Source organism: Urocitellus parryii, chromosome 7 (genome assembly GCF_045843805.1).
Source record: "Urocitellus parryii isolate mUroPar1 chromosome 7, mUroPar1.hap1, whole genome shotgun sequence".
In the NCBI taxonomy this organism is placed as follows: domain Eukaryota; kingdom Metazoa; phylum Chordata; class Mammalia; order Rodentia; family Sciuridae; genus Urocitellus; species Urocitellus parryii.
The window spans coordinates 137,935,622-137,962,540 of NC_135537.1; the positions used below are offsets into that span (position 1 = coordinate 137,935,622).

General features: G+C 39.9%; 2 protein-coding genes across 14 annotated transcripts in view; one reads left to right on the forward strand and one right to left on the reverse strand.

The window, feature by feature from the left end:
- Srr (serine racemase) overlaps positions 1–16,714 on the reverse strand; it is a 26,053-nt gene extending 9,339 nt beyond the window's left edge. The window contains exons 1-3 of one of the 11 annotated variants that reach the window (XM_026388970.2): positions 16,585–16,652; positions 10,586–10,812; positions 2,761–2,932 (exon numbers count right to left, since the gene is read on the reverse strand). In XM_026388970.2, coding sequence (XP_026244755.2) covers positions 2,761–2,928 — 168 coding nt within the window. In that variant the 5' untranslated portion in view covers positions 2,929–2,932; positions 10,586–10,812; positions 16,585–16,652. The other 10 variants (XM_026388971.2, XM_026388975.2, XM_026388974.2 and 7 more) reach the window with 10 other exon arrangements.
- Positions 16,715–16,785: 71 nt separating this feature from the next.
- Smg6 (SMG6 nonsense mediated mRNA decay factor) overlaps positions 16,786–26,919 on the forward strand; it is a 233,327-nt gene continuing 223,193 nt past the window's right edge. For 2 of the 3 annotated variants that reach the window (XM_077801318.1, XM_077801316.1), the window contains exons 1-4: positions 16,786–16,963; positions 19,688–21,443; positions 22,436–22,628; positions 23,165–23,275. In XM_077801318.1, the coding sequence (XP_077657444.1) occupies positions 16,876–16,963; positions 19,688–21,443; positions 22,436–22,628; positions 23,165–23,275 (2,148 nt within the window). In that variant the 5' untranslated portion in view covers positions 16,786–16,875. Of the gene's footprint in view, positions 16,964–17,072; positions 17,209–19,687; positions 21,444–22,435; positions 22,629–23,164; positions 23,276–26,919 lie in introns of those variants that run through there. The other variant, XM_077801317.1, reaches the window with a different exon arrangement.

The following is a 26,919-nucleotide window of genomic DNA, read 5'->3' on the forward strand; positions in this document are numbered from 1 at the left end:
CCCCCCAGCTCAACATGGTTCCCCCCCACACCCCACTGATGATTGAACTCTCTCAAAGGTCCTCTGCCATTGAGGTACATCCATAACCCATCCTTTTTTTTTTTTTTTCTTTTTTATAAAACACAGAGGCACTCTACCTACCACTGAACCACATCACTAACACTTTTTATTTTGAGACAGGGTCTCACTAAGTTGCTTAGAACCTTAAATTATAGAGATTGGCCTTGAATTTACAATCCTCCCAAATTTCTGGGATTAAAAAGCATGCACCATTCTGCAGGTCCTCCCCAACTTTTTTTTTTTTTTTTTTTTTTTTTTAAGTAGAAACAGTAGGACTGGAGACATAGTTTAGTGGTAAAGCATGTCCTGAGCATGCAGGAGGACCCAACACCACCAAAAACATAAGTAAAATAAAAGAGGCATATACTCTAATACAATAATAAGTATAGTATAGGGAGCTGGGGTTGTGGCCCAGCAGTAGAAGTGCTTGCCTAGCACATGTGAGGTACTGGGTTCCATCCTAGGCACCATATAAAAATAAAATAAAGGTTATTGTGTCCACCTACAACTAAAAAACAAATATTAAAAAAAGTATAGTATAGTAAATACATCAGTAAGTTGTTTCTTTTTAAGTATTACACACTGTATATAATTATATGTGCTAAGTCAGGTGTAGTGATACACACTTGTAATTCCAGCTATTTCAGAGGCTGAAGCAGGAAGATGCCAAGTTTAAATCCAGCCTGGGCAAATTAGTGAAACCCTATCTCAATATTTTTGATTCTGTCTCAGTATTTAAAAATAATAATAATAAAAAGGACTGAGGATGCCATGCTGCTCAGTGGTAAAGCACCCATGGTGCTCAATCCCCAGTACAAAAACCAAAACCACCTCTCAGTTAATAGGTACTATATTGCTAAATGCACCTTGCACACTTTCCCCCTGAAAGGATCTTAAAGCTCACCTAATGATCAGAAGATTTTGGTAGTAAGTTAACACATAGAAGCATATCTATGCATAGGGAAGGCATTGACATTTTGTAGAAAAAGATTTTATTATGGAGTGTTTGGCTAGATTTAGATCTTTTATACTCAAAAGGTATCAATCTGTGTATGTAGCAAGTTGACACAAAATGGATGCTTAAACCTGGGTCACATACACTACATTTTGCCTGAAATAGTCCAGGTTGATCTCTATTTTTGTCGTTTTTGTTTTTTTTGTTTTATTTTTTGTTTTGTTGGTACTGGAGATTAAACCACAGAGGCACATCCTCAGCCCCTTTTGTATTTTATTAAGAGACAAATCCTCTCTGAGTTTCTGAGGCTAGCTTTGATCTTGTGATTTTCCTGTCTCAGCCTCCTGAGCCACTGGGATTACAGGTGTGCACCACCATGTCTGGCTGTGGTTTTTTAAAAAATTTTTTAGTTGTAGTTGCACACAATATCTTTATTTTGTTTGTTTATTTTTATGTGGTGCTGAGGATGGAACTCGGGGCCTCGCATATATTAGGGAGGCGCTCTGCTGAGCCACAACCCCAGCCCTGGCTGTTGTTTTTTTTTTGTACTGGGTATTGAACTCAGGGGCACTTAACCACTGAGCTACATCCCAGACCTTTTTTGTATTTTTTATTTAAAGATAGGGTCTCACTGAATTGTTTAGGGCCTTGCTAAATTGCTGAGGCTGGCTTTGAACTCACGATCCTCCTCCCTGAGCCTCCAGAGCCAACACACCTGGCTGTCTTATTCTTAAAAAAAAAAAAAAAAAAAAAAGGGATCTCATTGGGCATGGTGGCAAATACCTGTAATCCCAGCTACTGGGGTAAGGGAGGGAGGCTGACGCAAAAGGATTTTAAGTTCCAGGCCATCCTATGCAGACCTCAAAGAAAAAGGAAAAAAAAATATTTTGGACAAAGCTAAGAGGAGACTACTTGTCTATTAAATACAAGGCGCTCTGCATTCAATACCCAGTATAGGGGGGAAAAAAGTTAGAGAAAAATGGGGTCTCACTGTGTTGCCCAGGCTGGCATTGAATTCCTGGGCTCAAATGATCTTCATGCTGAGATCCCAGTGTAGCTGAGACTACAGGTACATGTCGCTGCATTGTCCTGATTTTTTCATTAGAAATTCTCCCTTTTGTCCTATTTTAGACAATAAATAAATGATTATGTATAGTATAATTATACAAATATCCCCCCATATGTGTATATAATTCTTTTATAAGGGATTTTTAGATTAAGTGGCTTATCAGCACTATGATGCTAGGTAATCAGAACTTAAAATTTTTGCACCCGGGGCTGTGGATGTGGCTCAGGCAGTAGCGCGCCCGTCTAGCATGTGCGCGGCCCGGGTTTGATCCTCAGCACCACATACAAACAAAGATGTTGTGTCTGCCGAAAACTAAGGAATAAAATGTTAAAATTCTCTCTCTCTCTCTCTCTCTCACTCATATATATATATATATATATATATCCTCACTCTCTCTTAAAAAAAAATAAAAAATTTTGCAAATTTTGCACCCTATTATTTCAAATGTTATAAGTTCCTTTTTTGGTATTGGGGATTGAACCCAGGGGTACTTCACCACTGAGTGACATCCCCAGCCCCTTTTATTTTATATTTTGGATAGGGTCTCACTAAATTGTTGAGGCCAACCACAAACTTGTGATCCTCCCAAATCCCTGGATGGTCTGGAGAATCAAATAAATTTATATGTTAAGAGGGCTTGAAAACATTCACAATACACTAACAAAAGAAACTTTACCTTAAAAGATCCAGTTTTCTGGAAGACTTCACATTTGAAGAAAAGATTGCGTCCTGCTACTTGATTCAAAATAGAGCTTGTTAGCACTGGTGTGAGATGGATGTAATCTCGAATGTTGAGGTGAGCTTTTTCAACATCAGCAAAGGAGATGCAGTACTGAGCACACATGGTTCTGAAACCCAAGAATAAGCAAGAGGTCAAAACAAAGTCTGATAAAAATGTATTTGTTGAAGGCTTTGAAAATGCGTAATACAGAAGAGAAATGGGGATTGTGGTTCTATGTGGAACTGTCTCCATTCCTGGAGTGCCAGAATTTCTGTGACTTGTAACGGAAATTAAGTTTTTTGGTGAAGCTTTTTTAGGAAATAAACTGATGTTACTTATGGAAGCTAAAGTCATTCCATCACTCATACCATATATCTTTTGACACTGCCACTGGTCTGTATCTGATGAAAAGCATTTTGTGAAGCTGCTTGAATGAATTGGGTTCAAAATAAATATACAATTTTTGCCTTTTGTTTAATTTTGAAACAGGGTCTTGCTATGTTGCCCAGGCTAGTCTCTAACTCCTGGGTTCAAGGGATTCTCTTACTTCAGCTTACTGAGTACTAGGACTACTAGTGCATGCCACCATGCCTGACTTAAATTTTTATTTTAAAAAATCATTCTTTTTTTTGCTGGGAGTGTAATCCCAGTAATTTGGGAGGCTGAGGCAGGAGAAGCGAAAGTTCAAAGCCAGCCTCAGCAACTTAGTGAGGTCCTAAGCAATTTAGCAAGATCCTGATTCAAAAAATAAAAAGGGCTGGAGATGTGGCTGGGATAAGTGTCCCTCAGTTCAATCCCCACATCCCCAGCCCTTTTCATATTTTATTTAGAGACAGAGTCTCACTAAGTTGCTTAGGCTGGCTTTGAACTTAGGATCCTCCTACCTCAGCCTCCTGAGCCTACAGGCATGCACCATAGTGTCTAGTGGAGCTGCAGAATTTCTCACCAGTTTTCCCTGTGCTTGACCTTACGTTACAAGGGCAGGGTTCAAGGATGCTAGCCAAAGGGATGTCATTAAGGAATTGTAATTGTTCTGGGTGTTTCCTGCATTTCTACAGTTTATGGGCACTTCCTTTGAGACTTAGTATCTCTCCCTTCACCCCCAGATTTCTCTCATTTTTCCCTCGAGACTTTGATTGCTTATTATTATTATTATTATTATTATTATTATTATTATTTTTAGAACCCAGGGGTGCTTTACCACTGAGCAATATCTCCAGCCCTTTATTTTAGGGACAGGGTTTTGCTACATTGCTTGGGGTCTTGCTAAACTGCTGAGGCTGGCTTCAAACTTGAGATCCTCTTGCTTCAGTCTTCTGAGTCACTGGGATTACAGACATGTGCCACTGCTCCTGACTGATCCCTTAATCTTAGTCTTATATGGCTGCTTCAGGCTGGCAGATCAAAAGTCTCCTCCTAATGAGGATAGCATTTATATATTCTTATTGGTCATTAGCATTTTTAACTGAGAAATCCTGTTTATGTACTCCCTAAATTTTTCTACTGTTATTTTTCTTTCCTATGAGTTATAGGGACACTTTCAAAAAATTAAGTATTTTACTGATACAAATGTACTTTTAATTTATTCTTATCTTTTAACTGTTCCTATATGTAGCATTATATAGACAAACTTAGGTGTTCCAATCTTTTTCTCTGAAGCTTTTTAATTTTCTTCCCTATTTAAGAAAAAAATATATATATGCTATCCTCATTTAGTACTCAGTAGTGCAAATAAATGTGATCATTTGATTCAATTTTCGTTACTTAGATTATGGAACTGGAAAGAAAACGTGATAAATTTCAATAGCAAAGATAGTTTAGCAAAATTGGTGCTTTCACATGTACTTGATGGAAGTATAAATTGGTACAGCTTTTTGAGGCTGACAAGTTGACAGTGATCTGTCAAAATTGAAAATGTGCATACTTTTGGTCTATCTACAAAAATACTCATAAATATACATAAATGCAAAATTATAAGAATATTATTGCACTATTATTTATAATTGCAGAAAGCAGAAAAAGTACAAAGTGTCTGTCAATAAGAAAATGAATAACAAATAATGGGATATACATATTTTGAGTAGTGTGAAAATCCTTAAAAGCATGTAATAGTCCTGCACAAACAGAAATGTATACCTTATATGGTGTATCTCCAATTCTACAGAAAGTAATTATATGTAGATGTGCTAATATACATTATTTCTATGTTAAAATAAAAACACTCTCCTCCTGGCTGATTCACTGAGACTGAGAGATTGGTCTCAGTTGAATACTTGTAAACAATATTATGAATATCTGTATCTTATCAAGAGACATATTTGTGCCCAAATATGTTTTTTTTTTTTTTCCCCTCCCTCTGAGATGGTGCCTTACTATGTTGACCAGGCTGGTCCAAACTCCTAGACTCAAGTGAGTCTTCCACCTCAACCTCCTGAATGCTGGGACAACAGGTGCATGCCACCACACCCAGCTACATTAAAATGACTTCATTATATTCCTTTCACAAAAATACCATAATTTAGCTAGGTGAGGCGGCTTATGCCTGTAATCCCAGTAGTTTGGATGGCTGAGGCAGGACTGCAAATTCAAGGGTAGCTTGGGCAACTTAGTGAGACTCTGTCTCAAAAAAATAAAAAAAAGGCTGGGATGTAGCTCAGTGGTAAAGCATCCCTGGGTTCAATCCCCAGTGCTGGAAAACAAAAAACACCATAATTTAACTTTTACATAACTCTTATTTGAATGTTTAGAGATGTTTCTGTACTTCAGTACATCCTTAGAGTAGATTTCACTAAATAGCTCTCTGCATCAAAAGGCCTGCACAAATTTAATTCACTTGAAGTGCAGCAGGTAGTGTGTCAGTCTTATAAGACACTTGATACTTACTGCCAAAGTGATATCCAGAAGGGCTGTACAGCACATTAATTTATACTTCCGACAGCATTTAAGAATGTCCATGTTCATTCATCCTTGCTATATCATTTTATCTGCCAATTTAAATGTCTAGTAGTTTTAATTTACATTAATTTCTGTGAATGAACATTTTTCTGTATATTTACTGGCCAGTTGTTCTTTAGTAAATCCTTAAAAAAATTTTTTTTGGTAGGTGTAGTTGGATAGAACTCCTTTATTTTTTAAAAAATAATTTTTGTTGTAGATGGATACAATGCCTTTATTTATATGTAGTGTTGAACCCAGTGCCTCACACGTGCTAGGCAATCACTCTACTACTAAGCTGTAACCCTAGCTCCCTTTATTTATTTATATGTGGTGCTAAGGATTGAACCCAGTGCCTCACACATGCTAGGCAAGTGCTCTGCCACTAATCTACAGTCCCAGCCTAGTCAAATCTTTTTATTTTTTGTGATAGTGGAGATTGAACCTGCAGGTACTCTACCAGGGGTTGAACTAAGGGCATTCAACCACTGAGCCACATCCCTAGCCATATTTTGTATTTTATTAGAGACAGGGTCTCACTGAGTTGCTTAGGGCTTCTCTAAATCACTTGAGGCTGGCTCTGAACTCAAGAGCTGCTAGGATTACAGGTGTGCGAAAATGCGCAGGGACTCCTAACCCCCCCTTTTTTTAAAGTATTTTTTTTAGTTGTAGATGGACACAATATTTATTTTTATGTGGTGCTGAGAATTGAACTCAGTGCCTCACATGTGCTAGGCAAGCACTCTACCACTGAGCTATAACCCTATCCCTTAGCCCTTTTTATTTTGAGAAAGAATCTTCTTAAATTGCCTAGGTTGGCTTCAAATTTACAACTCTCTTATCTCAGCCTCCTGATTTAACTGAGATTACAAGTGTACCTGGCTCTCTTCTGTTATGTTACTAGGGATTGAACCACTACATCACCTACCCCGTTTTATTTTTTGTTCTGAGACAAGGTCTTGCTAAATTGCTGAGGCTGACTTGAACATGTGATCCTTCTGTATCAGACACTCAACTCACCAGAATTACAAGCCTGTGCCACCATGGCCTGGCATCAGAGGAATCACTCCCCCCCCCCCCCAGGAAATGCCACACTTATTAGGAAATAAATTTGTTTTAGGGCTTTTGTATTTTATTCCATTTATCAGACTGCCAATTCCTTTTCCAGGGATGCACTGAATTAATAAGTTCTTCCTAAAGAAGAACTCACTTTAAAATTTGCTGGCTTTTCTCACAAATCAATTCTTTCAAGTGAATTTCAGAATTCCTTTAGCAAGGCTACCAGAAATTCCACTATTATTAAAACAAATGAAGTGGGACATCATTGACATCTTATTATTATTTTTTGGTACCAGTGATGGTACCCAGTGACACTTAACCACTAAGCCACATCCCCAGCTCTTTTTGTTTGAGACGGGTTCTCACTAAATTTGCTTAGGGTCTTGCCAAGTGGCTAAGGCTGGCTTTGAATTTACGTTCCTCCTGCCTCAGCCTCCTGAATCACTGGGATTAAAGGTGTGTGCCACTGTGCCCAGTGATCATTGATGTTTTAAAATACTGAGTCTTCCTGTGAATATAGGTGACTTTTAATTTAGTAGACTTTTTGCTTTAGATTTCTCAAGAGTTTTCATAGTTATATGTCTTGTATGTATCTGATTAAATTTATTCCTAAGTACAATGTAATTTTGTTGCTTTTGAGGTATTTTTCCCATTAGATTTCAAAATTACTTGCTGATGATTACATACTAATAACTTTTGTACATTTATTACATAATAGGCCACTTGACTAGATTACCTTGTTAGACTGAGTTTTGTAGTTGATACTCCTCATCCTTATATAAATTTTTTCTTCTTCCTAGCTTCAGATGTGGTTTAACATAGTTGGTCATTCAATACTTTTAAGACACAGTTATAGCTGAGCACAGTGGACCATACCTGTAATCCCAGTGACTTGAGAGGTTTGAGGATTACAGGTTCCAGGCCAGCATCAACAAATAGTAAAGCCCTTTGCAACTTTGTTACACCCTTTTTCAAAGTAAAAAATAAACAAGACTGGGGATGTGGGTTGGTGGTGGCACATACCTGTAATCTTAGCTACTAATGAGGATGAGACAGGAGGATGGATAAGTTTGAGGTTAGCCTTGGCAACTTAGTGAGACCCTGACTCAAAAAAAAAAAAAAAAAAAAAAAAAAGATTGCACTTTAGCTTTCAGATCTCACTTTTCTATGCTGATTTCATTCTTAGCTTTCACAGGGATCCAGGAGCTCTTAGCTGCTGAAGGGCTGGGGATGCAGCTTAGTGGTAGAGTGCTTGCCCAGCATGTGAGATCCCTGGGTTCAATCCCCAGTACCACAAAACAAAAAACATACAATTCTCCCCAAACCCTAAAAACAAACAATTAAAAAAGAAGAGTATTTCTTCCTATTGAGTCTTGGGATTCAAAGTGGACCATCTTGGGTCACCAACTGACAGGCCAATAACGATGGCTTTAGGGAAATAATGTGCAGCTGTTTCCTTCCCCATTATTTGGTGGTTGTTTCTGGGTACCAGGGATTGGACCCAGGGGAGATTTATCACTAAGCCACATACCTAGCCTCCCCCTGCTTTTTAAATGTATTTTTAGTTATACACGGGCACAATATCTTTATTATTTTTACGTGGTGCTGAGGGTGGAACCCAGTGCCTCACATGTTCGAGGCAAGCACTCTGTCACTGAGGCACAACCCCAGTCCACCCCCACCCCCAGCCCTTTTATTTATTTTGAGGCAGGGTCTGGGCAAATTGCTAAACTGCTGAGGCTGGCGTTGAACTTGGAATCCTCCTGTCTTAGCCTTTGGAGCTGCTGGGATTACAGGTCTAAGCCACTGTGCCCAGCCCCAACCCTTTAAAAAATATTATTTATGTTTTATTTTAGCCAGGGTCTTGTTAAGTTGTCCAGATGGCCTTGAACTTATGATCCTCTTGCCTGCACCTCCCACATAGCTGGGATTACATGTATAGTTTAATCAAACCCAGAAATAACATTTTGTGACAATTGACCTTAAATTTTCAAATTTATTAGTATAAAGTTATACATATTAATATTTCAAAACAGCCTCTATCTCTGAGTTTTTTAATATTTTATTTTTTTAGTTGTAGATGGGCACTATATCTTTATTTTTATGTGGTGCTGAGGACTGAACCCAGGGCCTTGAACGTGCTAGGTGAGTGCTCTACCACTGAGCCACAACCCCAGCCCTTTGAGGTGTGTTTATTCATTCATTCTGTTTATCACTGAGCCACAAACCCAGCTCATTCATTCTTTTTATCAATAAATATTTAGTACCCTCTATATATTAGCTATTATTTGGTCTGGAGATAGTGTTAGAAAAATAGGCTTGTTCCTGCCCTCATGAAGCTTACTATCCTTGTGGCAGATGTATAATAAATAATGTAAAAAAATAAATATGATTGGTGTGCACTACCAAGCCCAGTCAGTTTTAGAAAACTAACTGGTTATGTTATGGTGAATAAAAAGGAAGGGGACAAGAGTTGAATCAGAGAGTCCAATGAAGGGGTATTTGGTTCTCTATATGAAAGATAAAGGGGGCCTAGATGGCTAAAGTGGAAAAACAAAAAAACCCCAAGACACTGGAAACAAACCCAATTAAAATGGCTAAAGAACTTCAATAAAATTTTTTCCAAGGAGAATGTACAAATGGCCAGTAAGCAAATGAAAAAATGCTCAGAATCACTAAAGGCAAATTAAAACCACAATAAGGTTACTACCTCACATCCATTAGGATGGGAGGCTCCTGTAAAAAAGTAAACAGCCTGGCACACAGTGGTACAATTCTGTGATTAAGAGTTTAAGGTCATCCTCAGTAACTTACAAATAACTCAAAGTAAAAAGAGCTGGGGTTTTGGCTCATTGGTAAATGGCTTCTAAGTTCAACCCCCCAATATCACAAAAAATAAAATAAAAATAAAAAGACAAACCCAGAACCCAATCCTAGATGTAGACCCAAAAGAATCAAAAGCAGGGTCTCAGATATTTATACACCCATGTTTGTAACCAAAAGGTGGAAGCAACACTTGCTAAACACTGACAAAAGACTATACATAATGTGGTATATATACACAATGGAATATTATTATTTTTAAAATATTTTTTTAGTTGTTGATGGACCTTTATTTGCTGAGAATCAAACCCAGGGCCTCACACATGCTAGGCAAGCACTCCACCACTGGGCTACAATCCTAGCCCACAATGGAATATTATTTGGCCTTAAAAAGGAAGAAATTTTGATATCTGCTATTAACATGGATGAATGTTGAGGACATTAGGCTAAGTGAAATGAGCCAATCACAAAAAGACAGCTGCAAAAAAAAAAAAAAAAAGACAGCTGCTACATGATTCCACTTATATGAGGTACCAAAAGAAGTCAAATTTGTAGATGGAAGGAAGGGTGATTGCCAGGGGTTGGGGATTGGGAAAATGAGGAGAGGTTTAATGGGTACAGTATTTTGGAGACTGGTTGCACAATAATGGGAATGTATTCAAGTAAAGAACTATATACTTAAAAGTGGTCAAAATTATAAATTTTGTGTTTTTTCACTACTTTTAATTAAACGGTACTGTGGAAAAATAAAGACTTTTTGGAGTTTGAATTAGTTGGGTCTCTTAGTTGCAAATGATAGAACCCCAATTTGACCTAGTTTAGACTAAAGATGAGGTTGTCAAGATTTACTGGCTCACAGAATCCAAGAAAAGTTGAGCAAATCATGGAGGCATACAGGCATATATAAAGCTTCACGAGTAACTGGAACCAGGGACTTGATGGCTTCTAGGACTCTGTTTCTCACCTCTGCTGCTTTTTGCATGTTGGCTTCTTTTTCACTGAAGACCAGCTGGTTCCATATGGTAGGACACATGGCTGCTGACAGCTCCTGTGTTTTACATTTTATGGCTTCCACACTGGAGAGGGATTTTCTTTCTCAGTTTCAGTTCAAAAAATTCTGAGTAAGGACTTTGACTGGTCCATCTTGGTCCACAATCAGTGGCCAAGGGTGTGAGGTCGTTTAAGACAATACTATGCAATAGTCAGAAATATTTATAGAAGCATGAAAAAGAAACATAATGAAATCCATAACACAATATCAATTATGTACATTTAAAACACTTACATACATACAACATTTTATATTATTCAAAGCTACATGTATATTCAAAGACACATATTAAAACATATTAGAGTTACTACCTAAGAGAGAAGGTATGGAATGTTTGTGGGAATTGGAATGAAGAGTAAAAGATGAAATGAGAAAGGCCTTGTTGATGATAGTGAGGTTGTGGCTCAGTGGTAGAGCACTCGCCTCATCCGTTCGAGACCCTGGGTTCGATCCTCAGCACCACATAAAAAAAAAAAAATAAGTGAAATAAACGTTCAACTACAACTAAAAAAATAAATATTAAAAAAAAAGAGTATGACTGTCTCAAATCTATGCACCCCTGGGAAAAGATCAGTAAAAGAAGAAGTGATGGGAGAAAGAAAGAAGAACAATGAGAAAGACAAAAAAGGAAAAAAAAAAGTTTGAGTGGAAGTAAAGGGGAGTTTTCAAGAGAAAGGGGGAGAAGCTGGGGAGATGATTCCATATATGATCATTATAGACATAGAAGAGACATATACTGCTTGTGGACCAAATGAGGGAGATAGAGGTGTCAAGAATAACTCTAGGATTTTGACTTTGATGGTAATATATTAATGAGATTTAATACTGGTGAAGAAACAAGTATTTGAAAGGAAAACCAGAGATTCAATGAGCTAAATTTCAGTTCCTCATAAGCCATTTAAGATGTCCTTTCTTGGGGGCTGGAGATGTGGCTCAAGCGGTAGCGTGCTCGCCTGGCATGCGTGCGGCCCGGGTTCGATCCTCAGCACCACATACAAACAAAGATGTTGTGTCTGCCGAGAACTAAAAAATAAATATTAAAAATTCTCTCTCTCTCCTCTCTCACTCTCTCTTTAAAAAAAAAGATGTCCTTTCTTTCTTTTTTGTCAAAAATGTGTCCAAATTAGTGTCTATTTCTGAAGAATGAGTTCTTTAATTAATTTATTTATTTAAATTTTTTTTTTTTTGTAGTAGATGGACAGCATGCCTTTATTTTATTTTTATGCGGTGCTGAGGATTGAACCCAGTGCCTCATGCCTGCTTGGCAAGCGCTCTGCCCCTGACCTACAGCCTCAGCCCCAGTTCTTCATTTATTATCAAGAACTGTTTTTTTTTGTTATGGTTACCAGCCTGAGGACAATGAATCCCCTCAGAATGTATAGGTTCAACAAAGTCTTTTTGTTGTTGTTTTTTGGAATCAGGGATTGAACTCAGGGTTGCTTAACAACTGAGCCACATCCCCAACCCTTTTTTTATTTTGAGACAGGTTTCTCTAAGTGGCTTAGGACCTCACTAAATTCCTGAGGCTGGCTTTGAACTAGCAATCCTCTTGGGCTGCTGGGATTACAGGTATGTGTCACGAAGCCCAGCTATTGTAATTTCTTTATATTAATTCAGAAGTGCTATCTGTCAAGTAACATTTTTTTTCAATATAAAAATACTGTTTTTTTCTTATCATTTTCTAATTTTATCTTTATGCTTTTTCTCATATTTTCCTTTTCTACATTTGTTGAAGCTTACCTAATTAATTTTCTTTTATTTTGAGATTTTTTTAATATTTGTTTTTTTAGTTTTTGGCGTACACAGCATCTTTGTTTTGTATGTGGTGCTGAGGATCGAACCTGGGCCGCACACATGACAGGCGAGCGCGCTACCGCTTGAGCCACATCCCCAGCCCTTAATTTTCATTTTTTAAATACTAAAAGGATTTAAGGATACATATTTTCCTGAGAACTGCTTTGATGATATATCATGGATTCTGTGTGGCAATATATATTTTTTATCTTAATTTCTAAAGAATCCATTATCTTTTTTTTCCCAGTGCTGGGGATTGAACCCAGGGCAACATGTTAGGCAAGTGCTGTATCATTGGGTAATATCCTCAACTCTTTGTTTTGTTTTCTTTTTTATTTTATTTATTTTTATGTGGTGCTGAGGTTCAAACCCAGGGCCTCGAGCATGCTGTTCTACTGCTGAGCCACAACCCTAGACCTCTTTGTTTTCTTTTTTGACCCATGACTTATGAAATTATAAGTATTGGCCTGTAATCACAGCAACTCAAGAGGATGAGGCATGAGGATTATAAGTTTGAGGTCAGTCTCAGCAACTTTGCAAGACCCTGTCTCAAAAAGAAAAAACAGCTGGGTGTGGTGGTACACGTCTAAGCCCAGTGGCTCAGGGGCTGAGGCAGGAGGATCTTGGGTTCTTCAAAGCCAGCTCAGCAACGGCAAGGCGCTTAGCAACTCAGAGAGACCTTGTCTCTAAATGAAATACAAAATAGGGCTGGAGATGTGGCTCAGTGGTCAAGTGCCCCTGAGTTCAATCCCTAGTACCCCCGCCCCCCCAAGAAGACCAAATAAATAAATATATTAAAAATTTTAAAAAGGGCTGGGGAAGTATCTCAGTGGCAAAGTGCCAAAGTGCCTCTGTGTTCAATCCCCAGTACAAAAAAAAAAAAAGGGAAAAAAATTAACAAGTGGTTAGAATTTTTTTTTTTTTTGGTGGTGCTGGTGGTCGAACCCAGGGCCTTGTGCATGAGAGGCAAGTACTCTACCAACTGAGCTGTATTCCCAGCTCAAGTGGTTAGAATTTTTTGTTTAATTTTTGGTTATTTATTTCTAATTTTATTACTTTGTACTCAGCAAATGTGACTTGTATTTATTTATTTTTGAAAACTGAACTCCTCACTCCTCTATTATCCAAATTCATCTTTTTTTCCCTAATTAACCACATATTATATAACCAAATCCCTATTTTAAGAATTCAGGGTTTTAGAATATAGCTCAGTGGTAGAGGGCTTGCCTATATCAGGGAAGTCCTGAGTCTAATCCCTGGCACTGCAAAAGAAAATACAAAAATTAAAATATTACAGCAGTATACAGAGCCTTCACTCTCTACCATCAAATCCCCTCTTCCACAAAGGCAACTACTTGGAAATGTTGGTATGCATTTTTCCACGCCTCTTTGACATATTCATGTAGAAATTTACAAATACAACAGACGATTTTGTGGCACACAGAATCAACTGTATATATAACTTTTGTGTGTGTGTGTGTGTGTGTGTGTGTGTGTGTGTGTGTGTGTTACTCCCCAGGGATGCTCTATCACTGAGCTACATCAAAGCCCTATTTTTTTAAATTTATTTTTGAGACAGGGTCTCACTAAGTAGCTGAATCTGGTATCAGACTTGTGATCCTCCTGCTTTAGCATCTCCAGTAGCTGGGATTACAGGCATAGATGTGTGCCACCAAGCCCAGCTGAAAACAATGTTATAAAGGAAAAGCAACTAACAATACATCTTTTTTTTTTTTTTTAAACAATACATCTCGAAGACTGTTCCATGTCAGTACACGGAAAACTCAGAAGTTTTCAATTAAACATATTTGTCTTTTGTTTTTACCCTATTTCATGAATCCTTTAAATCTGAAAGTTCAAAAAATCCCCATCAATTGAGTAGATTTTCTTTCACTGACTATTATTGCTCTGCCTCAATTATTAATGCCTTTTAGTTTTTTGGACCCATTTTCTAGGTTTTCTATCTTCTCATAGTTGTATTTATTTATTTATTATTTATTTGTATTGGGGATCGAACAGGGGTGCTCTATCTCTGAGCTACATCCCCAACCCTTTTATTCTATTTTTTATTTTGAGACAGAGTCTAAATTGTTCAGGTTGGCCTTGAACTTTTGATCCTTACACCTTAGCCTCTCTAGTCACTAGGATTACAGGCATGTGCAACCATACTGGATTCAGTTTTATATATATTATCTCTTTTTTTTTTTAAAGGTTTATTTATTTATTATTTATTTATTTTTTAAGAGAGAGAGAATTTTAATATTTATTTTCTAGTTTTTGGCGGACACAACATCTTTCTTTGTACGTGGTGCTGAGGATCGAACCCAGGCCGCACGCATGCCAGGCGAGCGTGCTACTACTTGAGCCACATCCCTAGCCCCTATATATATTATCTTTACTTTCTTGAGTTCTGGTAAATTTTCTTGAGTTGTTTTAAATTTTTTTTTTTTGTTATACATGGACACAATATTTTGTGTATTTATTTTTATGTAGTGTTAAGGATGGAACCCAGTGTGTCACATGTGCAAGGCAAGTGCTCTGCCACTGGGCCACAACCTGGGCCCCATTGAGTTGGTTTTGTTAAGCAAACATTTTCTAATTTCTTTTGCTGGCAGGGAATCCAGCCAGCTGAAATCCAGGCAAATTTCTTGGCTTGTCTGCCAGTAAAAACTTTTGGCATATCCAACCTGCAGTTCAGTGACACTGTTGCATTAAATTCGTCATCTTGTTTGTCCTAATAAAGGTTTCTTGTTTCAAATTATTATTATTTTTTTTTTAAATGACGGGGGCTAGGGATGTAGCTCAGTGGTAAAGCACTCGCCTCCAAAGTTGTTGGGATTACATGCAAGTGCCACCAAGGCCAGCTGAATTGTTGAATCTTATCACATATTTATTGACTTTCTTCTTAGGCTTCACATTTTGATGGTGAAGTGTCTGTCACATAATAGGAATTTAATGAGTTCTGTCAGGTTGTTCAAATCTTTTAGGCTCAGACTATGGAATAATTGGTAACTTATTATTTTGAGAGTTTAGGGTCCAACGGACTGTGTGGGAACAAGAAGGAGCAACTTGTGGAGGTAAGCAGCCTTGGAGGAGGGAGTTCCCCACACAACAACAGGTTCATGGTCAAAAGGTTAGTACCAGTCTTCTGGTCTAGTTAAATTTTAAAAATTGAAAAACAACAACAACAAAATCAACCTGGGATCTAAAGAAGTGATTTTTTTCTTCCCAAGAATTCCTAGCGACATAGAAATTCCCAAATCGAATTTTGGGAGTTTTAATACGTCCACATTTATTATCTTCCACATAACTCCTCCTCTCCGCAAGAGCCAACTATACTGTGTGTGGATATCCATATACATACACATGCAACCATACACACACATGTATGTATTAAAGTAAGGATGGTGGGCTGGGGGATATAGCTTAGTGGTAGAGTGCTTGCTTGCCTTGCATGCACAAGGCCTGGGTTCAATCCCCGGTACCCCTCCCCCCCCACAAAATATATAAATAAATAAAGTAAGGATGTTTGGGATGTCGTTTTGGCATAAAGAAAAAGGCTGATATCCAGTAGCAACAGTTATGACACCCTAGACAATTTATTTCTTCAGTTGTCTGGGATTCAGTTTCCTTATGTTAAAAATGGGCAAAATCATTACTATTCTTATCTTTTTTTTTTTTCCCCTTTCTGGTACTGGGGATTGAATTCAGTGGCACTCGACCCACTGAGCCACATCCCCAGCCCTATTTTGTATTTTATTTAGAGACAGAGTCTCACTGAATTGTTTAGCGCCTCGCTATTTTTGAGGCTGGCTTTGAACTCGCCATCCTCCTGCTTCAGCCTCCCAAGCTGCTAGGATTACAGGCGTGCGCCACCGCCCCGGCTACTGCTCTTATCTTTAAGGCCCCCAAACAAATGCGTGGGGTACAGTCCAGGCCTGTGACGGGAGACTCTGGACTAAGATGATTGGAGAAGGCCGAATTGTGGGGTATCTCCGACCACCCGAGCCCCAGACCAGCACCAATGTCCTCAGTGGCCACCATAGCAGCACTGGCAGCCACCGCCGCGAACGCCAACCTGGCCTGCCGAAGCCAGGACACGCCACTCCTCACCTCACCTCACCGCCGCAGAGCCTTCACCTCCAGCCTCAGCACACCTTCCCCCGACTTTACCTCTGCGCACGCGCAGCGCCCGCCTCTCTAGCTCTGGCTTGTTTTAAGGCACTGCCCCTTTCGAACGCGCGTTCAGCGCTTTTCCTCCCAGTGCGGCCACCGTCGTTAAGGAGGACAGGCGGGAGGGGGCGGGGAAAAGGGTGGGAGTGGGTGAGCGCGCGCCGCCGGTCCGTCGTGGTTTCCTGGCTGCTCGCGGCGGTGGCGGCGTCGCTGCAGCTGTAGCAGCAGCCGCGAAGATGGCGGAGGGGTTGGAGCGTGTACGGATCTCCGCGTCGGAGCTGCGAGGGATCTTGGCCACTCTGGCTCCGCAGGCCGGGAGCAGAGGTGAGTCGCACCGCCCAGCTCCTGGGCCGGGCCTGCCCGCCCCGCCTCCCTCGCCTCCTCTTCCTCCTCCCCGCCCAGTCCGTGGAGCTCGGGAGCCCCCGCCCCTTCCCCCAACCGTGGGGGCGGGGGCCGCGGGCGGGCCCCTAGCTGCCCTGCCAGCCTCACGGTCGGGCTCCATCAGCTCCGGCCAGCTCTGGGAGAGCCCAGTCAGAGTTCCTGCCTCCACCCTCTTTCTCACCACGAAGGTGACTGTTTCCCTTTGCCCCAGCTCCCTCAGATGAGCCGGTGGATTCCTAGTTGTCAGGATACGCGAATAGGAGTGGGTGCTGAGGTCTGGTGGAGGCCCCGGTGTGTAGCGTTCCCGAAGGAATCCTTGGCTAGCTTGTCCTCTCCATCTGCTTGGCGTCGGAGGGAAGGAGTTGGGGAAATTGAGGGGAAAGGTTTAAACACACTGAGACTTTTCTGCTGAACTTTTCTTCCCTAGGCAAGCTTCTGAAAGCTGCGAGGGATCCAGGACCTCGCAGAGAGCAGAGTTGATTCTGTTCTGGTTTGGCCTTGGCTTGTGTGGGAGCAGTTTTTATCAGAGAGAATGTTCAAAATGCCAGTTAATTTGAAGTCTCTAGCCACATCAGAAAAGCTCCAAGAAATGTTCTTGTGTCTCTGTTGGGCGGTGGAGTTTTGTAGGGTGGTAGCTGGGTTAGATACCTTTTCAAGGCTTGGTTTTCGTTTGTCAGTTGAATTGGTTTATCCATGCTGTTTTCTCTCTCTGTTCTGGAAAGTAGCAGTAACTCCTTTCCCTTTCCCTCATCCCTACCTAAGTTACAAAGATGACTGAGTGTTCTGTGATACCTTTGTTCGTACTCGATGGAGAATCTTTAAATTTCTGAAAATATCAGCTGGTTGAGCACGGATTGCATACCTGTAATCCCATTGACTCTGGAGTCTGAGGGAAGAGGACACAATTCCAGGCCAGCCTCAGCAACTTAGCCAGATCCTGTTTCAAAATAAAAAATAAAAAGGACTGGGGATGGAGTTTAGTGATAAAGTCCCTGGGTTCAGTTCAATCCCCAGTACCAAAATAAATAAATAAACTTTTGAAAATACCAAAGTGGTATCATAAACTTAAGTTTCTTTTTTCTATTTTGTTAAATCCACAAAAGTAGGTGTAAATGCTTGAATATATGATATCTGTTATGATCTTGTTTGCATTTTTGTTTCTAGTACAAGACAAGACTAGGATTTTACATAACATTCCATTTTAAGTACTTGATAATCTCACTAATTCCATCACTTTTCCACTGAAATGTTTAGTGGCTATTTGTAATAATCTCCCCCTTAATAAATAAAAGTAACAGACATTAAAAAAAAAAACATACTTGTTTATCTGTTTAGAAAATTCATGAAGTCTGGAGAGTAGTTTTTAAAGTCCCATATTCTTATTTTTTTTTTTCTTTCGGTACTGGATGTTGAACCCAGGGTGCTTTACTACTGAGCTACATTCCAGTCCTTTTCATTTATTTTGATACAGGGGCTCCCTAAATTGCTGAGGCTGGCCTTGAATTTGCTATTCTCTTGCCTCAGTTTCCTGAGTAATGGGATTATAGGTGTGTGCTGCTGTGCCTACCTCTGTTCTCTTATTTTATTAAAAAAAATTTTTTTTTAGTTGTAGATAGACACTATTGTTTTTATGTGGACCTGAGAATCAAACCCAGTGCCTTACATGTGCTAGGCGAGTGCTCTGCCACTGAGCCACAACTCCAGCCCTGTTTTCTTATTCTTGAATGCCACAGTCCTTGATATTTTGAGAGCATGTCACAATCCTTCTCCCAGTGTCCAGGGAAGCTCTTCTATGGAACTTTTTCTTCTCATATTCCATCATCATAGTAGCAGTTAGTCTCAGTATTCTAATGATGATAGTTTGAGCAGTATTTTCTTGAAATGACTCTTCTGGCTGCTGTTAGAGAGTTGGTGAGGATAAGTCAAGTTGAAGAATATAAAGGGAACTGCTTCTTGTTTGTTTCAGTAGAAGGTATGTGAAGGTAATTGGTATGCTAAAGTAAAAGATCCTAGTCAAGTTCACAGACTTGAGTTGCAATTATTTTTTCTCCAGAGATGTTCAGGACTGTGAACTGTTGTATATTACTCCTTTTCTCCTTTTTATTTTTCTCTACTAAAATGTGTTTTTAAATTTTTTTCTGGGGGGAATAAAACCCAGGGCTTTACTCTTCACATAGGCTAGGCAAGTGCTGTATTACTGAATTATACTCCTATTTCTCTGCTAATAAATTAAAAGTACTTAGCTACCCTGGAAAAATATCAGAGGCAGAAGAAAAGACTGATAGTTTCAAGGGCTCTATAAACACAATAGTTTAATGCTGAAATTATTAAGAGATCTTCTGTTCTAATAATATGAGGTAATTTGGGGTCTTAGAAATCTGAATATGAATATATCTTGGGCAATCCAAGAAAATACAAGTTTTTTTTCCTTCCCACTTCCTAACCCAGTTCAATTCTTACCCTTGGCAGTTGCTGAACAAATATTATAAACCCCAAATTTCTGCTTTTGCAGAAGTATTCTTCCCTGTCCGCCAAAATTAGCATTTGGAGATATGTATGCTTGCTCAATTTTTCTGTTAGTTAATCGGAATGACAGTTTTCCCTCTCCCTCCTCCTTTATTCTTTTCTTTTGCCTTTTCTTCTTCAACCCTTTCCCCAAAATAACAGAAAACATGAAGGAATTAAAGGAGCCCAGGCAGCGCAAAGATAACAGGCGCCCAGATCTGGAAATCTATAAGCCTGGTCTTTCCCGACTAAGGAACAGACCTAAAATCAAGGAGCCCTCTGGGAGTGAGGAATTTAAAGATGAAATTGTTAATGATAAAAATGCTTGTGCTGTTGGAAATGGTACACAGCTCATTAAAGATGTCTGCAAGGAACTGGATAACCACCAGCAAAATGGTCCTGTAGACCCAGAAAATAATCAAGGACAGGAGACTTTTCCTAGGACTGCTGGGCAAGAAGATCGAAGTCTAAGAATCATCAAGAGAACAAAGAAACCTGATTTGCAGATCTATCAGCCTGGAAGGCGTTTGCAGACTGGTATCAAAGATTCTGCTAGCCGGGTGGATGAGGAGGAAATCCTCAACCAGGTAGAACAGCTGAAAATAGAGGAAGATGAATGTAGGGGAAAAGTTGTGAAAGAGGAAGTTGTGAATAAATCAGCTAAAGCTGAGACAGAAAAGAGCCAAAATAGTGACAGAGTAAGGACTGCAAAAGGAGAAAAAGGAAAAAGGATTGAAAAAGGGGAGGGGACAAAGAAACTGAATGATGACCTGGCCCAGGGGAAGCCTGGTTCTGCAAAGCGCTATTCCCGCTCAGACAAACGGAGGAACCGCTATCGCACTTGCAGTACCAGCTCAGCTGGTAGCAACAATAGTACTGAGGGAGTTGGCCTGACTGATAATGGATGTCGCCGTCGCCGCCAGGATAGGACCAAGGAAAGGCCACGACTGAAGAAACAAGTATCTATGTCCTCAACTGATTCTTTAGATGAGGATAGAATTGATGAGCCTGAAGGATTGGGGCCCAGGAGGAGCTCAGAAAAGAAGACACACTTAGAAAGAAACTGGTCTGGCCGTGGGGAGGGTGAACAGAAAAGCAATGGTAAAGAAAATCGAGGCACACTTCGTGTAACTTTTGATGCAGAAACCATGAACAAAGATTCCCCCGTGATGAGATCAGCCAGGGAGGATGTGGATAAGATAAAACCTGACAGAGGTTTGAGCAGTGGGGGCAAAGGCTCTGAGAAGCAGGATTCCAAAAACCTGAAACAAGAACTTCGGGGCCGTGGTCGTGGCATTTTGATCCTGCCTGCCCATACTGCCCTATCTGTCAATTCAGCAGGTTCTCCAGAGTCCACGCCTTTAGGACCTCGACTTTTATTTGGATCTGGTAGTAAAGGATCTCGGAGTTGGGGCCGTGGAGGCACCACCCGCCGACTATGGGACCCAAATAATCCTGATCAGAAACCTGCTCTAAAGAACCAGACACCCCAGTTACATTTCTTAGACACTGATGATGAAGTCAGCCCTACATCATGGGACTCACGCCAGGCCCAGGCATCTTACTATAAGTTTCAAAACTCTGACAATCCCTATTATTACCCCCGGACACCAGGCCCTGCCTCTCAGTATCCCTATACAGGGTATAGCCCTCTGCAGTACCCAGTAGGCCCTACAAATGGTGTGTACCCAGGGCCTTACTACCCAGGCTACCCGACTCCTTCAGGACAGTATGTATGTAGCCCTCTCCCTGCCAGCACCATGAGTCCTGAAGAGATAGAGCAGCATGTGAGGAACATGCAGCAGCAGGAGCTACATAGGCTTCTCCGGGTAGCTGACAACCAGGAACTACAGCTCAGCAACCTGCTTTCCAGGGACCGCATCAGTACTGAGGGCATGGAGAAGATGGCTCAGCTCAGGTATGGTGTATTCTTGGCTAAAGGGAAATGGGGGTAAGTTGGAGGTATATAGGCTCTCATGGCTGAGGAAGGTAGAAAGTTTTTAGGTGAACCACTGGAGGATTATCTCCCTTTCACATTGATTTTTTTTTTTCCCTCCCTTGTGGTGCTAGATATTGAATCTAGTGTTTCACACATGTTAGGTAAGCACAGTACCAAGGCCCTCAATTCCCTCACTGCCCTTCCATTACAAAATTCCCCATGTTGAATTTTGTAATGGAGGGACAATTGGAAAAAACTGGAAGTTTTGTTTCTTATCTTCAAAATGACTATGCTTCCTACTTTTTCTTCAAGAAAAAACATCTTAGGGGCTGGGGTTGTGGATCACTGGTAGAGAACTTGCCTAGCACGTGTGAGTCACTGTGTTCAATTCTCAGCACCGCATATAAATAAGTAAAATAAAGTTATGTTGTTCTTCTACAACTAAAAATATTTAAAATAAAATAAATCTTAGCTGGGAGTGGTGGTACACACCTAATCCTAGCAACTCGGGAGGGTGCAAGCCTCAGCAACTTAAGTAGGCCCTAAAAAACATAGTGAGACCCTGCTCAAAATAAAAAGGGTTGGGGATGTGGCTCAGTGGCTATGTGCCTCTGGGTTCAATCCCAGTCCCAAAAACAAAAACAAAGAAAAAGAAAAAACATCTTTAAGGGAGCATGGAATCTTGGAAAGACTGTAAAGAAGGCTAAGAAATGAACAACATACAACTTGCAGTGAAGTTTATATCTCAATTGTTAAATTTAGGTGAGGTCATATGGGGAAGCACTATTTTTCCGGACATAAACCACCTTTGTAATGACATTCTACTCACAGAAACTAATGTGAGTAGGATACCTGGTTACATTTTTTATTTCTTGCCAAGGGAGGTGGTTAATTTGCAGGAAGTTTGAATCTTGGATCTAGCCTTTTTTGCATTGTATTTGGAGTTAGAAGTTGTATGTTTTTTCTTCCAGAGCTGAACTGCTACAGCTGTATGAGCGTTGTATTCTGTTAGATATTGAGTTCTCTGATACTCAGAATGTGGATCAGATCTTGTGGAAGAATGCTTTCTATCAGGTGATTGAGAAGTTCAGGCAGCTTCTCAAGGATCCTAATGTTGAGAACCCAGAACAGATACGGAATAGACTCCTGGAGCTTTTGGATGAGGTAACCATTATCTTTTTGTCTTTAGGGTAAAAGCTTCAGCATCGTTTTGCGGTGGGTTTTTACCACCTATGTTTTAGAGCAAAACATTGACAAAAAACTTCATGTTTTTATTTTGGGTTTACTCCCAACTTGCCCCTGTTATTTCCTTAGGATTCTAATTTGCTGACAAATGGAGTTAGTTTTGAGATTGAAAGCTTTCTGAATGCATTTACCTGGGGCAGGGGTGAGGGGAGATACACACGCGCGTGTGTATGTGTATATATATAGAGAGAGGTTGGGGAGAGAGAGAAAGAGGGAGGGACAGAAGAGGTGGGAAAGGGGTATTTAGTTCATATCTTCAAAACCATGGAGAAGTTTATACTATGAATTTTGTTTTGTGTTCATTTGGGGGCCACTAAATTCCATATGTACCTCCCTTTGCATGGGCTGTCTGAACATTTACAGAACTGTGAAAAGTCATTTGTTCCAGTTTCTGGTGGGTAGGTTGGATCAGAATAAATCGATTCAACCATTTCTTGCTTTTTTCTTTTTTTTAGGGTAGTGACTTCTTTGATAGTTTGCTTCAGAAGCTGCAGGTTACTTATAAGTTCAAACTGGAGGACTACATGGATGGTCTTGCCATTCGCAGCAAGCCATTACGCAAGATGGTAAGCAAGCTTGTTTATTATTCATTCATTTTAGGAAGCATTTATGTAGAGCTAGTGATGTGTTAGGGACTATGTTCAGTGTTGAGGATACAAGAAGAAAAATATAGTTCAGTGGAGGAACAGCCAGATGAAACCAACAATTGTAATGTGTTATAAAACCTATGGTAGTGGTATATTTAGAATAGTGAATGGAAATAGAAGGAAATTGATCTTAGACTGCTGGGATCAAGGAAAGCTTCTCAGGGACTGTCAAGCTGGAGTTTGAAAGGTAGGAGGGGAAGTTTAGATAGAGGGCACAATGAGAGAGAACCAGGGATTGTTGGAAAAGTTTAAGAAGTTCAGCATGAGCTGAGCCCATGGTGGTTCACACGTGTAATTCCTGCTACTTGGGAGGCTGAGGCAGGAAGGTTGCTAGTTCAAGGCCAACTAGCATTCACGAGCCCTGGGTTCAATCCCTAGTAATACTTTTTAAAAAAGAAAAAGTTCAGTATGCTGGTGTTCTTTTTTCTTTTTGCAGTGCTGGAGATGGAACCCAGGATCACTCTACCACTAAGTTACATCCCTAGCCCTTCTTGTTATTTTATTTAGAGATGGGGTCACTCTAAGTTGCCCAGGCTAGCCTTGTACTTGCTATACCTCTGCCTCAACCTCCCAAGTAACTGGGATTACAGGCGTGTTCTGCTATGCCAGGCAGCATGTTGGTATTGGTAATGTGGAGTGGGGCTATTATAGGAAGAAAAGCTAATAATGTGGGAAGTGACTAGGTCACAAACTCTTGTATGTCATGCTGAAGAGTTTGGATTTCATTCTAAAAGCATTGGGGAACCACTGATTGATTTTCAGATTTTAGAACCAATCATTTTGGCAAATTGGTGAGTTTAAATAGAAGTTGGGTAAAAGTAGAGGTTGGGGAGTCAGGCAGTAGGCATGGACTAAGGTAGACAGGAGTAGTGGAGGTGTAAAAGTAAAGCCACATTAGTAAGATAGGAAAAGAAAATTGAATTGCTGGTGATTTGGTGTTAGGGCTAAGATTAGAGAGTTATGAGGTATCTAGATTATTTTCTAGTTTGTGGCTACAAAGGAATATAGATATCAGTTTAGATAAGATATACTTAGGTGAGGTATCTAGCAGGAACTTGAAAATGAGCAAATGAATATTTTGTCTGCTTAGAACTTAGAAGAGAGAGCTAGACTGGTAATAAAAATTCAGGGGTTCGATGCTGGGGTTGTGGCTCAGTGGTAGAGTGCTTGCCTGGCATGCGTGAGGCACTGGGTTCTATCCTTAGCACCACATAAAAATAAAATAAAGGTTCTATGTCCACCTACAACTAAAAAAAAAAAAAAATATATATATATATATATATATATGTGTGTGTGTGTGTGTGTGTGTGTGTCTGTGTGTGTGTGTGTGTGTGTGTGTCTGTGTGTGTGTGTGTGTGTGTGTGTGTATATGTATATATATTTATTTATGATTCAAGGGTCATTAATGTATAGGTGGTAGTTAGAGCAGAAATTGGGATACTGGGAGGGCTGGCCAGAGGGGAGATCAAATTACAGGGTAGGGGTGGGTAAAATTTTCAATTGCTATAGAGTTTTCAAGTGTTAACTGCTTATAAAAAAGCATCCTTTGTATTAAATAACTTTATCAAGAGTTATTTTTGTGGGAGAGAGTGGAATCCAGGCTATCCAGGCCATAATGAAGAGAAGTGAGGCAGTAGAGATAATGAGTGGAAAATAGACCATACTTTTAAGAATCTTGGCAGCTGGCATGGTCATACATGCCTGTAATTCCAATAGCTAAGGAGGCTGAGGCAGGAGGATTGCAAGTTCAGAGCCAGCCTCAGCAACTTAGTGAGGCACTAAGCAACTTGGTGAGACCTTGTCTCTAAATAAAATACAAAAAAAGGGCTGGGGATGTGGCTTAGTGGTTAAGCATCCCTGGGTTCAATCCTCAGGGGGAAAAAAAAAAAAGAAATCTTGGCTCTGAAGGTAAGGAAAGAAGATAGCTAAAAGAGAATATAAGGTCAAGAGAAGTTTTTGTATAGGAGTGTGTGTGTGTGTGTGTGTGTGTGTGTGTGTGCTTCTGTGTGCTAGGCAAATGCTCTGCTACTGAGTTACCTTTTGTTTTTGTTTCTAAAATGAGAGAGATTTAATGGAGAGTTTAGAGATTCCTTAGATAAAAGACTAGGGTTAATGGAATAGAGACTTTCTCTTATGCCTTTTTTTTGCAGTGATGGGGTTGGGACTCAGGGCTTCGAGCATGCTACCTTTGCCACTGAGCTATATATCCCCACCTCTGTCTTGCTTCTTTTTGGGTTGAGGGAAGGTACAGGGGATTGAACCTATGTGTATTCTACTATCAAGTTATATCCCCAACCCTTTTAATTTTTTGAGACAGTTCTCGCTAAATTGCTGATGGTCTTGCTAAGTTGCTGAGGCTGGCCTCCAAGTTGTGATCCTCCTGTGTGAGCCACCAAGTTCCTGGGATTATGGTATATGCCACCATGCCCAGCTGTTTGCTCCTTTTGATGATTTGCTCTCTCTCTTCTCTCTGTGTGTGTGTGTGTGTGTGTGTATATATATATATATATACACACACACACATATGTATTATGAATATATATATATATATGAGTATATATATAGGTGTGTATACATATCTATACACACACACACACACACACACACACACTTTTACTAATCAACTAGTATTTATTAGTTAAATAAATACTCCATGCTAGTTGTCATTGTAGGCAAAGGCAGTTAATGCAGAACAAGAAAGCCATGTTCCCAGTTCTTGGAATTTAGTTTGGAGTTAAATGTAGATGTTAGGTGAATAATTATTTATGTGGTTAGTTTTGCAAAGGTTGTATGCTAGTTTGGAGGATCATGGAGAACAGAGGAAATAACAGTTAAGGCTGAAGACCTGAGACTTTAGGCAAGTGAAGGTGTATAGGAGAAGAGGAACATTCAAGGGGGAAGGAACTATATACCTGAATATCATAAAGTGGGAAAGATGTGGTGTGTTATGGGAACCAATTTGACTGAGGTACAGAATGTGAGTGGATAGTGATGCTAAAGAGGTGAGCAGAGGCTCAGACATTCAGCACTATGCCGAGGATGATGGAGAGACTTTGAAAGAATTGTTTTCGTACTTTGCCCCTCATTGAGACCACAAAGTGTCTGTACTATGGTGGCATAGTTTTGTTTTGTTTAATCAGTTAAATCCCAGGATTCTTTGATATTCATGCCTAGAAAGAATGTGTGAAATAGTCATGACTTTAAGGGTATATGACATATAACTTTCCTGAGGCATAAATTTGATGTGTTGTAGTTCTTTTTTCAGCTGGTTGAATGAACCTTCCTGAGGGGGTCAGTATCTCCTTTTCAGCTTCATTGAAGCTTTATTCTTTATTTTGTGATATGTTAATTTTGTGTGTGTGGTATGGAGTGGATAAAATGCTGTGAAGTAGTGTCCTTTAGGGAGATATTTTTGGTTGGGCACATATCTTGGAATTAGTAAAGAGTCTATTTTGTTGCTTTCTTAATGAATGATAGATGCCCAGCCTATCAGTGATAAAACATATTAATAGTACTCCACAAACCCTATCATGTTTAGTAAAGGATAGTTTATTGCTTTTAGG